Source organism: Schistocerca cancellata, chromosome 2, assembly GCF_023864275.1.
Source record: "Schistocerca cancellata isolate TAMUIC-IGC-003103 chromosome 2, iqSchCanc2.1, whole genome shotgun sequence".
NCBI classification, from domain to species: domain Eukaryota; kingdom Metazoa; phylum Arthropoda; class Insecta; order Orthoptera; family Acrididae; genus Schistocerca; species Schistocerca cancellata.
In genome coordinates this window covers 225,636,349-225,650,696 of record NC_064627.1, presented here as the reverse complement: position 1 = coordinate 225,650,696, position 14,348 = coordinate 225,636,349, and the positions used below count along the sequence as shown (strand labels likewise).

At 42.9% G+C, this 14,348-nt stretch overlaps 1 protein-coding gene across 1 annotated transcript in view; it reads right to left on the bottom strand.

Annotated features, from left to right (window-relative positions):
* The window catches only part of LOC126161553 (elongator complex protein 3), a 91,726-nt gene that overhangs the window by 39,599 nt on the left and 37,779 nt on the right, over positions 1–14,348 (bottom strand). Inside the window, exons 4-6 of the mRNA XM_049917487.1 lie at positions 6,760–6,914; positions 6,340–6,628; positions 5,655–5,872 (exon numbers count right to left, since the gene is read on the bottom strand). Coding sequence (XP_049773444.1) covers positions 5,655–5,872; positions 6,340–6,628; positions 6,760–6,914 — 662 coding nt within the window. The remainder of the gene's footprint in view (positions 1–5,654; positions 5,873–6,339; positions 6,629–6,759; positions 6,915–14,348) is intronic.

Below are 14,348 nucleotides of genomic sequence, written 5' to 3'. Positions count from 1 at the left end.
TAATTTAAAAAAGTATTTTAAGATTTGAAATTTTAGGAGAGGGAAATCTTATACGAGTTTTGTAGAAATACGTGGCAACCTCTTTAACTGAATATATATATTTTTTAAATTTAATAGTGTTATTCATTCTGTGATGCTTCTTTCCTCTGGATCAAAATACAAGAAAATTAATGGAAAAAATAAAGCAAAAAAGAAATCAAACAGTGCTGTAGTTTCTTTCAGCTCATACCATGGAAGTCAGTAATCCACATGGTCACTGAAAATTCAGAAAACAGCAGTAATTCAGTATATTGTAAAGAAATGATGAATTGTATGTGAATCAGTGTGTGTTGTGACAGTGCCACGAGATTTAAAAGTACCGCTACGTCAGTACGCAAACACGGAGATAGAGGCGCTCCGCAGCTCGGCTGAGCGCGGGAGCGCCACCTAGCTATGAACGGCGCCGGCCGCATGTCACGACACGGCAGTTGAGTGACAGATACAGAGTTGGTAGCATGAAACCCACTATTGTTTCTACGTTTGTATATCCACGCAATTTATTAGTGAATTAAAGGTTATAACACTTTTTGGCGACGAGGTCGGATATTTTTTTTCCAGCGTTGGAGTATTGTGCGTTCGTGTCTGGGCAGACATTGAACAGCTTCTGCAAGTGCTCATTGAACAACAAACACAGCTGACGGCTGCTATTCAGGCGTTGTCGACGTCGCTTACTCATCGTCTGTCGTCCTCTTCTCCGCCTCCGTTCCCTCCTTACGACGAGGCCGCTGAAGACTGGCAGGATTATGAGAAGCGTTTGCGGCAACACTTCTTGGCTTTCGGCGTTGTCGACGCTCCGATGTGTAAGTCGTTATTTCTATCTTGGATTTCCCCACGGATCTATCAGCTGCTATCTCAGTTAGCCCCTCTGCGGGAACCTGCCTCTCTGTCCTTCCAAGAAATGTGTGACTTATTGTCTAACTATTACCGAAAAAACACCCACGTCGTTGCCACCCGCGTGGTGTTCTACCGGTGTCGTAAACAGCCCCATCAATCTTACCAGGCTTGGGCGGCGGAACTACACGGTCTGAGCAGGAAATGTCAGTTTGTCACGGACACTCATCATGAGTCTTATGCTGATTCAATGGTTAGGGATGCTATTCTACGGCTAGCTCCTGATAAAGAAGTTTGGCAACGTGCCCTACAACTGCCAAACCCGTCGCTGTCGGAAGTTCTAAGCATCGCTCAATCCTTTGAAGTGTCTCATGCTGCTGGCGCGCAAATAGACGCGTGGTGTGATGTAGGCGCTGTACAGTCTACTTTCAACACAGACAATTTGCCTGTTTCCCAGGAGAACGAAGATGTGGCGGCGGTTCACTCGCGTAAACAATGTCGCGTTGGGCCGCAATGCTCGCAGCGAAAATAGCAACCACAGAAACAGGTTCGTTCCGCCCTTCCTTCTTGTCCACGTTGTTTCGTACAGCATGACAGGGCCGCGTGTCCAAAACGGTCGGCCACGTGTAATTCATGTAGGAAAAAAGGCCACATTGCTTCTGTGTGTCAGTCCCCTAAAGTTCCTGTCGACGAGGACGAGGCATCGGACATGGATGTTAACTGTGTGCTTTCTCAAACAAATAAGTTGTTTGTTACTGTTCGTGTTCTGGATAAAGACATTCGCATGCAAGTGGACACTGGCTCTGCAGTAACTCTCATTAATTCTCGCACGTATTTGGAGTTGGGCTCCCCTCCCTTTTCTCCAGTTACGCGAAATCTGAGAACTTACAATAAACAGAAAATTCCTATCGTTGGCCAGTTTGATGCTTCCACTGCCTACAAGTCTGTTGTTCGGCTCCTCACGTTTTATGTGGTGGATCATGCGGGCACTGAAAATCTGTTCGGTTATGATGCTTTCCAGTTGTTTGGGTTCTCCATTGATGATGATGTGCACCTCATATCTGAGGATATTCCGTATCAACAGCTGGATGGCTTGTGTTCTGAATTCTTGTCCGTGTTCTCGGCTGGTCTGGGTCGTGCCAAGGATTTTGAAGCCCACATTACTCTTAAACCTACAGCTCGCCCTAAGTTTTTCCGGGCACGCCCTATTCCGATGGCGTTGCGCGCACCTGTCAAGGCTGAGATAGACAGGTTAACAGCTTCAGGGATTCTCCTTCCTGTTACCTCCAGCAAATGGGCATCGCCAATCGTGGTGGTTTCTAAACCAAACGGGAGTCTGCGATTGTGAGGCGATTTTAAAGCCACTGTCAACGCTCAGAGCCTCATTGACACTTATCCTCTTCCCCGTCCTGAGGAGTTATTTACCAAGCTCGCTGGGGGCCAGTTCTTTTCCAAACTTGACTTATCGGAGGCGTACCATCAGTTGCCGTTGGATGCGTCTTCCAAGGAATTTCTCGTCATCAACATTCCTTGTGGGTTGTATCAGTACCAGCGGTTACCATTTGGTGTCGCTAGCGCGCCGGCCATTTTTCAGCGGTTTTTGGAACAGCTCACGGCTTCCGTTCCTGGCTGCATCAACTACCTGGATGACATTGTTGTCACGGGGGCCTCCACTGAGGAGCACCTTCGCAATTTGCGTTCATTATTTCTGGTTCTGCATTCGGCTGGGTTGAAGTGCAATCTGGACAAGTCACAGTTCTTCCAACCCTCCATTGTGTACCTTGGTTTCCACTTGTCCCGTGAAGGTATACGTCCTCTACGTCAGCACATTGCGGCCATTACCGCTCTCCCCTGGCCGTCTACGGTCAAAGAACTTCAGGCGTTTCTCGGCAAGATTGCTTATTATCACAAATTCATTCCATCCGCGGCGGCGGTGGCTCATCCTCTGCATCAGCTGTTACGCAAAAACGTTCCTTTCTGTTGGTCCGACGGGTGTGAGCAGGCTTTTGTCAGCCTGAAGGCTCATTTGCAGTCGGTGCCTTGTCTTGCCACATTCCGTCCGGGTCAGCACTTGGTGCTGGTGACTGACGCGTCACAGTATGGCCTAGGGGCTGTTCTCGCTCATCGGTATGAGGATGGGTTGGAACAACCCATCGCCTATGCTTCCAAGACCCTCAACGATGCCCAACGGCGTTACTCTCAAATCTAAAAGGAGGCGCTCGCTATCATTTATGCTCTAATAACGTTCAGCGTTTTTTTGTATGGTTCTAAGTTTCACCTCATCACCGACCACAAGCCACTGGTCTCTCTGTTCAGCCCCTCGGCGTCGCTTCCGGATAAGGCAGCTCACCGCCTGCAACGTTGGGCCTTATACTTGTCTCGTTTTCACTATGAGATTCACTATCGCCCCACGGCCCAGCACGCCAACGCTGACGCGTTGTCGCGTTTGCCGATGGGCCCTGACCCGGTTTTCGATCGAGATGAACTACTCTGTTTCCACATTGATGAGGAAGAACGTTGTGCGGTTGAGGGTTTTCTGCTTACAGGTTCGCAGATCGTGTCGGCTACTGCGCGGGACCCGGTCCTGCATCAGGTGATCGGTTTTGTTCAACGGGGTTGGCCGGACAGGACCAAGGGCCGGGCATCGGATCCCCTTCGCAACTACCATGCCTTGTGCCATCGTCTGTCTGTTCGTTAGGGTGTTGTTCTTCTGGCCACGGATGGCGCATCTCCACGGGTCGTGGTACCCGCTTCTCTTCGCAAAGATGTTCTCAAACTATTGCATGAAGGCTATTGGGGGATTTCTCGGACTAAGTCCCTGGCCCGCAGGCATGTTTATTGGCCCGGTATCGATTCGGACATCTCCCACATGGTCGCTGCGTGTGGTCAGTGTGCTCAACAACTGGCTGCGCCCCGTACAATGCCCTCTCCGTGGCCTGATCCGGTGCAACCATGGGAACGGGTGCACGCTGACTTTGCCGGCCCCTTCCTTGGCACTTATTGGCTACTGTTGATTGACGCCTTCTCGAAGTTTCCGTTTGTGGTTTGATGTCCGTCGCCCACCACTGCGGCGACGACGCTGGCTTTGTCCAAAATCTTTGCACTAGAAGGTCTTCCATCCACGATTGTCACGGACAACGGCCCTCAGTTCTCTTCGCAGACCTTCCGTGATTTTTGTACTGGACAAGGGATTCATCATGTTACAGCACCGCCCTTCCATCTCCAATCGAATGGGGAGGTCGAGCGCCTTGTCCGCACTTTCAAAAGCCAGATGAAAAAATTCCTTACTGATTTTTCTACCGATGACGCTCTGTTGCAATTTCTGAGTTCTTATCGCTTCACGCCTCTGGGTGATCGCAGCCCTGCTGAACTCTTGCATGGCCGCCAACCGCGCACTCTACTGCACCTGCTTCACCCTGTCAGGCCTAGTACTGTGTCCCCTAGTGTGGGAAAATACTCGGTGGGCACCGACGTGTGGGCACGAGGGTATGGATCTCGCCCTAAATGGATTCCAGGGGTGGTCAAGGCTCTTCGCGGCCGCCGGCTTTGTGAAATATGTACGGACGACGGCATGGTTGTTCGCCATTACGACCAGATGCGCCCCTGAGTGGTGGCCACGCCGGTGCCACCGCACCTTCTTTCGCCTCCACCAGCCCGAGAAGCCAGTCCTGTCGCTGCTGCCGATCTCCCGTGCATGTCGCTGCAGCCAACGTCGCTGCCGCTGCCGCTTCCGAGTACGCCGGAACCAGCCCCAGTTGCGACGCCGCCTTCTCCAGGACCCATCTCGCTGGAGCACATCCCCAGGTCCACGACACCTATGGATGCTGCTCCGGAGTTTTCACCCATCATCTCATCCAGGAGGCACGTTCCACGTACAAGCTTCCGTCCTGGACATTTTCAACCATATTCTCGTGTTTCTCCGCGGGATCTTCTCGGGGTCTCCCAAGAGGCCATGGATGTCTCTGCACTGTCCGTGTCTCCAAGGAAGTGGTGCCGCTACGTCAGTACGCAAACATGGCGATAGAGGCGCTCCGCAGCTCGGCTGAGCGCGGGAGCGCCACCTAGCTATGAACGGCACCGGCCGCGTCACGGCACGGCAGTTGAGTGACAGATACAGAGTTGGTAGCATGAAACCCACTATTGTTTCTACATTTGTATATCCACGCATTTTATTAGTGAATTAAAGGTTATAACAGTGTGAACACACAACTATGTCGTCCAGTCAGCTGCAGTGCAAAACCAATGAGCCTTTAAATTTTTTTTTTTTTTTTGTTCCAGTCTTTGATCACAATATAAATTCCTTTGATGATGACCTGTTTCAGTCAGTAATGATCATCTTCAGATCTACAATATAAAAAATAATATACACCTAGTGGCAGTGACAATACCATTACGTCTTTATCACATTAGGACTTGGTGTAGAACAGGTATGCTTTACCTTATTTTATCTATACATTTCCCACTTTGTATGAAATGCTGTATTGTTTTGAAAGATAGACTGCCCACTAGGTGTATATTATTTTTTATATTGTAGTTCTGAAGATGGTCATTACTGACTGAAAGCAGTCATCGTCGAAGGAATTTGTATTGTGATCAAAGACTGGAATAAAAAAAACATTTGACACTACCTGGATCACTGTTTATATTCGCGACTATGTTGCAGCTAGTGAAACTAAGAATGAGCCTTTACGCCTCCTATTATTGGTATGACATCTAAAATTATTTAAACTGAATGAGAAGAGAGTCACATAGATAACAACACAAATAATAAAAAGAAAACTCACCTCACTAATGGCATGGGGATGTCCCTCTGCACCCTGTACACTCTTGTCCACGGAGGTACAAGTGCAAGAATGCGTGCAACAAGGTCAACGAGTGTGCTTGGTGGGTAACTTTTGTACCTTCCAGTTTTCCAGAGTTCATAAAGTCCTGTGCCACGAATCACTAGCGTTGGATAAATCTTTAAACCATCTGCTCGAAATGCTGGATTCTCGAAGAATTCCTGTGGGGACAATTTTAATTGCACTGCTGTAAGACTGACACAAATTTATCTGCCTGCATTTTAACTAAATTATTTCTTTTACCAAAACAGCATGAGGGAGAAACACCACTTGCTGTGTAGGAAAAGTACTGAGCAGGAAAAGTTAAAGTGAGAGAGAGAAGGGGAGCGGGAAAGGAGGGAGGGAGGGAGGAAGAGGTGGGGGAGCAGGGGGGAGAGGGAGAGGGAGAGGGGGGGAGAGGGGGGGGGAGAGGGAGAGGGAGAGTGAGTACTCTGGCTTGTCAAAGGATTCGTCTGAAAGCTAGCAAAGTTTTCTCTCTCTTGTGTTTCTGGGTGTGTCTCTCAATGACTTACAGCTTCTATTATTTAGAGAGTGCTCTTCCTTTCTCCTAAATCATTTAATTTTACATTAGTTTTCAGATACCACTACAATAATAATTTAGCTCCAGTAGTTCTGTATTGATACTTACTATAAACTGTTCAATGTCTCTTTCAAAATCAACATTTGGAAGATCTGGCATCATATGAACAACCACCTTAAAGCCAGCATCTTTTGCCAAATGGAAGCTCTCACAGACTGCTTTCACTGTGTGTCCCCTATTTGTGTCTCTTGCAACATCTTCATATACAGATTGGACTCCAATCTCTAGACGAGTGCATCCATATCTCAACATATCTGACAAATGCCTTTTGAGACAATAATCTGGCCTAGTTTCAATAGTAATTCCAATGCATTTAGTCTTACTTTTCTCTGAATATCTGAAACATACATTCAGCATGATAGTGGGTAGAATAACAAACACTTATAGTTAGTGCAATTATTATTCACAGAGAACTAAGAGCAATCCACCCTGATGTTTCATGGTGAAATGGCATTTGAGGATACTCACTTCACAGCTTCATCCACATTGTTGCTTGTGTGTCCAGATAGAGCATCATGCAAATTTCTAATAAAATAATCTCTGTAATCCTCTGGCAAGCACATAAAGGTTCCACCCATGACTATAAATTCAACTTTATCTACGCTGTGGCCAAGCTGCTTCAACTGAAAAATGTAATGCACACGAATAATGATTACTCTGTGATGAAAAATCTGCAAATGAGAGGAGATTGTAAATGTGCTAGCACATTAAAGCAATCAGAAATGAAGAATCATCTGACATGGCGTAACACACATTTCTTAACAATGCACAGATAAAGGCTGAATTTTCCTAAGAAGCATTTCATAACATTAATAGAGTTGGCAGGGAATTACATGTACAGAAAATCCTATTGTTCTGTTGAAGTAGAGAATTATATGTCAGTGGAAAATGTGTGACTGGAAATGACTGACAAGCTATGGCTAGTGATGCATTCTGATCACATTGATGTACTTATTTTTTACCAGTCAGATAATATGGATTTTCCCCTTCATTACTCTCTCCTCTGCATTTTTCTGTTATGTATAATCTCTTTGGTCTTGCTTTTACATTTTGTGAGTTCTTACACAGTCTTTCCATTCCTCTGCTGCTTCTTTACACTTGCGAACCCACCTATTCCCTTCTTATTTCTGAATTTTCAACTGCTTTCACCCCTCTGTCAGTCTTCACTTCCCATTTTCCCCAAATAAAATCCTTGCTGATATTTCATTATCAATTTCCCTTCTGTGTCTTCCTTTGATACAGAACTCTGCCTGTCCTGTAATCTTTTAACTTTTTTTATTTAAAAAATCTCAATTACATTTGTTTATTTTGTAAGGTTGCTTGTTGACGGAACTGACTGAAAAAGTTAACACCATTAACATTAAATAAATGAGACTGAGACCGGTTTTTATAATGAAGACATAGCTAGAGGTCTGTGTGGATAAGAAAACAGCTGTTTGCATCTGCACCACATCTGCAAGACCTTTATCCACATGTGCAAGTTCCTTATCCGCATTTATGTACACTAAAAGTTTTGTAAAGCAATTTAAGCCACCACCACTTTTCTAAAAGGCTTCTGCCTCTTCTAAATTTTCATGTGCTAAGTCCACACTCTGCTTTGTTGTCTATTAAGGGTAGACATATTTCCATGACAGTCATATCAAATTTAAACTCTTCTTTTTCATAAAAGAATTAGTACAAAACTTATTTGCTATTTATTTATGCAAATAGCCATTTGATGAGAAGAAATTTCATACTCATTTTCTAACATTTTATGTGTGGGACTCTTAACTTAGGTGACCGTATTTCAATACAACAGGGCCTGCCATATTCTCGATGGTCAGCAAATAACAACATTCTGTCATGATGACTGAAGAGATTTTTCAAATTTTCCTGTGGACCATTTTCACTGCAAATGGGAAATCAAATGAAGTCATGGCACAAGTTGTCTTATGTTGCAAACTGTTAAATGTCAGTCACATAGTTGGTTTATCATATGTACAACAATTACCTCTGTGTTAAAATTATGTCAATGTGTTACTCTTCTCATCACAACAAGTATGTGCTAAAATTATGTCAACATGTTACTCTTCTCACCATAACAAGTATAACTTTTAAATATGCTTAATGCAAACATTGATAGCTTCATACATTTTATACCAAACATTATTTAAGACATATTTGATTATCAAACAGGATCGAGAATATGAAAAGGAAAATTCCAAAGAAAAGGTTGTCCTTAAAAAATCTAGTTACCTTGCTGTAGTCACCTTTTTAAATTGTTCAACTAAGCTCTCTTACAGCAAAAGAAACAGGAATTAGATGTAAGGAAGCTGCTTATAGGATTTAAAAGTATGCAAAACCAGGAAGAAAAACATGTCACCACCTTTAGTTCAGAAGATGTTAACAGTGTGCATTTCCTTCTCCAGCGCGTTGCACAATCACACATATGTAGTGGTACCGCATCCTCTAAAATATAAAACCTGTAATTGTAAAGTTCAACGAACTGTCTTACAGCAATTCCCACTCCATTGGAAAAGCAGACATCCGGTGGTGAATAATCAAATGGGCAGGCACACCATAGAGAATTCTCACTCACTGTGAGCAACGAAATGTACTGGCACAGTATATTCTCATGATTTGTGGGACACACCTTACATTATAGCCGACCTCATAGGCATAGCATCAGTCAGAAAGTGCTTCACAGACCGCATAGTTGGTAGGGGCAGCTATAGTGACAATAGCCAGAAGCTAAGGACAGAAAGAGACTTGCACTTTACCTAGACCTTGCAAGCATTCCAAAAATCCCCACAGCTTTCAAGTTTTCAGCTAACATTACAATAGACGTGTGGTGCTGATTCATGCAATATTTTTCACTGATGGCAGGCAACATAATTTTATGAAAAGCTTATAATAAGATTGATACTGTCCTTTAATTTTTAACTACAGAGCAATTACTGTAGATATCCACAGATAACCCACGGATATCTAGAACTGCACACTCTTATCCACAAGATCAATTATTGCACTAACATCTAGACATAGCAATGGCTGTAGTTCCACAGACATTATGTCTAAAATTATTACTCTTGCCTTTCTCTTTTAGACAGAATTCTGAGTATTTCTCATTTAATTATTGAACTGGGCTCATTATTTGAATGCTGCCTTGCCAAAAAGTCATTGAAACAAAAATTGATTGGTTATTACTAAATCAACTTCTAAATATGTGTGGGCGACAGATATATTTGTGTGCATGTGCAGATAAAATTTGGATATTAAATGGCAATATGTGATTTACATGTATGTATTCATCACTTCAAATTAACTGCTGTGGCCAAAATCAGCTGACTGTACAAGATCTAGACTTCTGTCTAATTATTACAGCCAAATAAAGGAACAATAACTTCACTTAATAAATTAATGTCAGAAATGAAAATGAGGGACATCATGTTAAATTACGAAAAAGTCTGTGAGGTTTCTCAACTTATTAAGCCATGTGGGAGAACTAGCCAGCATGGCATCTCATAGCAAATAATGAGCAAACACACATCTACTGCAGTACTTCGTTTAATGCCAGCTTGATTCTGGTTTCCATATTATATCTGCTTATTAGCAGATATTTCATGAGAGTGTTCAGTTGGCCACAGAGAACTACCGTATTTACTCGAATCTAAGCCGCACTCTAATCTAAGCCACACCTGACAAATGAGACTCGAAATCAAGGAAAAAAAAATTTCCCGAATCTAAGCCGCACCTGAAATTTGAGACTCGAAATTCAAGAGGGAGAGAAAAGTTTTAGGCCGCACCTCCAAATCAAAACAAAGTTGGTCCATTGTAATATGAGACACAATTTAGGTCGAATGAATGATGATACAGCTACAGTAGTTTGGTTCAAGTCGTAGCCTTAGCAGTTAAGCTTTACCAGGTAGCCATTGCTATGCGTCAGTTGCTCCGTCCGTATTTATATGGGTACCCTTCCTTTTTCACGTGCTTTGTCTGGTTCGAATCGATTGCTTATTTTTCTTTGATCTAATAAGTGCCGTTCTCTTTGTTATAGATGTTTACGTCACTCTAAGCTGAAAATACATTACTGTACTGTGTCATGCATTGTTTGTCGCCTTCTGATAATGTGTGTTTACGACCTGTAGCCGCTCGCGGCATGGCTTGCTTTTGTGCATGCTACCGCCGCTTACAATTAAAAAACAAAAGAGAGGAATCGTCTATTTAGCGAAACAATGGCAAGAGATTGCTATTTGTTGTTACTTACACTGGTGCTTTCTTCGATAATGATCAACAAGAACCAAATAATAGATTGCGTATGATAGATGTTCTGAACGAGAGTTTAGCGAAAATTTTTCTCCGTTTGAAAATCTTTGCAGACGCCTCTTTAGTACATTACATTCTGCACAGAAATTAGTCATCTTCAGATTTAAAAATCTAGTCAATTGCCGCGCTTCATTTCTGTCTGTACCACTATTAGGCATAAGAATAATACGAATATAAATATGACATGATATGTACATTCTTCCATGTTTGCTGTTGTCTCACTCTAGTTTCGTAGTTTATTAGGCAGACAGGATTTAAATGAGACAGCAGCAAACACGAAACAATATATGGCAAAATGTTTATATCCGTATTATTCTTATGGTGAAGAGAATACTGCATGTGGTTCACAATACATAAAAGTTCCTATTAGCAACCATCTCTTCTCACAGATAGGAGAAAACTCAGAACGTAGAGTTGGTCATATTGACAAACATCCCAAACAGTCTTGCCAGTTGGATTTTCGTAGTACATTGAAATGATGCTACATTCAAAGATGAACAATACGGAATTTGTATTTACTTCATTGGATAATGTATGAAAATGCAGTGGTCGAAACTCGGGGCGGAGAAAAAAGCTCATCTTCCACTTTTTTTTAAATTTATTTACTGACGCAGAGGTTTTGGCGCCCGTATTTATCTTTGAAGCATGCCTGTGTAGCGCTACATATATTCGACGGCAGAACTTAGTTGTGGTGGCATCTACCAACATTTTTCAGAACTTCCGCTTACTTTGCACTCGATTCTAAGCTGCAGGCAGTTTTTTTGGATTACAAAAACTGGAAAAAAAGTGCGGCTTAGATTCGAGTAAATACAGTAGCTCCATCCCCTGGTTCTGAACACAGGGTGACTGCCACTTTCCGTTAGACAGAAAAACTGCAGCATATGGCAGGCCTATAAAATTTACAGTACCTCTAATCAATGGCATGATCAACCATTGCTTATTCACCACCACCACCACCACCACCACCACCACCACCACCTCAAACAACTTATGCCAAAGTCGGAGCTTGGTTACTCCAGACATACAGCATAATTTTAGACCTGACATCTGTAATTTTTAAATTTCCCTTGTTCAACATTTCAGCCAAGCTACACAGTTTTATTAAAGTATGTGCATGTGGTTCAAAGCAAGCAGACACACTTGGCTACTCTGCAGATTTTCCTGGCCATATCCTCAGGATTCATTTACCTGAAACACTCTCACTATACAACAACAAGCTATATGTAATTCTAAGAGCACTATAGCAAATGAGTCAAGATCAATGGAGGAGTTTTCCAATTTGCTCTGGTTGCACAAGTGATCCCAAGCAATTTAACTGATTTACCAAAAAGAGAAAATTGACCTGTCCTTCCTTTTTTCCCCATAAGAGCAGTTTAGGGCATTATGCTATGTATTAGGCTACATTGGGATCCAAGGTTAATGAAGAAGCAGACACAGCAGCCAAGGAAGCTTATGTACCACACCCCACAAGATATTTTCTCATTGTTCAGTAAGAAAGACAAGAGCTGCTGCAATGAGGAATCACTGTAAGCGACAGACAATAAGCTGCAGGTGGCAAAACTTATTTATTGTCTATGGCGTTCTTACATCCGTTTACAGCAACACGACAAAGTGGCATTGACCAGTTACATTTCATTTAATCCCGATCAAAGGCCAGAAGAAAATTTAAGTGGCAGCCAACCCTTTATTTCAGATGACAATATAAATTTGGACATTTTAGGATGTTGCGGAATGACTAGCTCACCCATCTTCAGTTTAGTGGAGACCCAGCCACAAGGATTTACTTTAGTATCTCAATGTATCTATTTTAGTAGAAACTTTTTAGCATTTTACCATTTCAACCACACTCATCTCTCACTATTTTACAATGGGTATTATAGACCCAACTATTGAGGACACACTAACACTATCATCATCATCATCATCATCATCATCATCATATCAGAACACCACCACCACCACCACCACCACCACCACCTCCTCCTCCTCCTCCTCCTCCTCCTCCTATTATAAAGTCTCCCACCTCTGGGCCTTTCACTGAGAAACAAAGGTTAATAGACATGCATCCATCTGTGAAAAGATCTATGCACAAAACATAGAACTACTACCATCATCATACCTTAGCAAAAGATCTGGTAGAGAACCGAGAAAATTCTGGCCCTGTGTAAAATCACTAAGTGAGTCTAAGGCTTCCATCCAGTCACTTGTTGACCAATATGGTGTGGCAGTTGAAGGTACCAAATGAAAGCTGAAGTTTTAAATTTCACATCCAAGAAATTGTTCACACAGGAGAATCATACAAACATACCATAGTTTGACCAGTGAACAGACTCCAGTATGGAAGACATAGTAATAAGCATCCCTGGCATAGAGAAACAACTGAAGGAGTTGAAAACAAATAAGTCACAAGGTCCGGATGGAATCTCAATTCAATTTTTCAAAGAGTACTCTATGGCATTTGTCTCTTACCTAGCTTGCATTTATTGTGAATCTCTTGTCCAGCACGCAAACACTGCAACTGGACATCCACCGAGCAGCAAAAGGTGGCCTTTTGAAAAATGAATCACATTTTAAACTCCATCGGGCAGATGGTTGTTGGTCTGTAAAGTTCTGCAACAATCATCAAGACAGTCTATGCCAGAGGAGAGAGTATTATGGTCTGGGAGAATGTGCTCCTGGTATTCTCTGGGTGATCTCATTCTGGAAGGAATAACGGATCAACACAAGTGTGCATCCATCCTATATGTAGTTTGTTTTCTCCTTGGTATGATGGCATCTACCAGCAGGACAATGCAACATGTCATACAGCTCTCAGTGTATGTGCAAGTTCAAAGGAAACCAGAATGAGTTTACCATAATCCCCTGCCCACCAAACTCACTGGATTTAAACGAATCAATAATCTGTGGGACCAAATCAATTGGGCTGTTTACACCATGGGTACTTAACTGAGAAACTTAGGGCAGCTGACCACAGCGCTGGAGTCAGCATGTCTCCACACCCCTGTTGGTACTTTCCAGACCCTACTGACACTTTTCCTCCACATCCACACATTAATGTGAATGGATCATGTATGTAATTCATGTATATATAGTAGTAGATGTAGTCCTGTGACACAAAACACTTACAACTGTCTGCATGCTGGTAGCTGAAGTACTCATGCACTGAGCTTACTGCTATAGAGAACTGGCAGTGTCAACTGTCCATAGCTCAGGAACCCCAGGTGAGCAATACCCCTCTCCTCCCTCAACCCTCATGGGCTCTTTAGTAACACTGCCTTATATGCAGATGGGCAACAGACATATCAATGTGAGTAATCTCATATACACATACACCCAGTGAAGGAGCCTGTGTGGGAACAAGGCCGATATTGCAGGCTGACAGCACTCATCTGTAGTGAGCAGCAGTCTTTGCCTCAGTTGCCATTATTCAATTTGCCTCTATAAGTAGCCTCAGCAGTGAGGACTGTCTGTCTGTTTAGTGCAATGGATCATGAACTTGTGGTTTCTACCACTTCGTGTTTATAAAAATTTTGATTATGAAATACATGTTGTCCAGTGAAGGTGTGCTTGGAATTGAAGAATTAGAGTCCAAGCATGACTTAGATGGACGACGTATATTTCATAATCAAAGTTCCATATATGTAAAAGATGGTAGAAACCATATATTCATGAACTGTTGCACTAAACATACAGTAAGAGGTCAGCACTCGAACGACCTCTGAATAATTTCTATTGTGGCCCAAGCATGACTT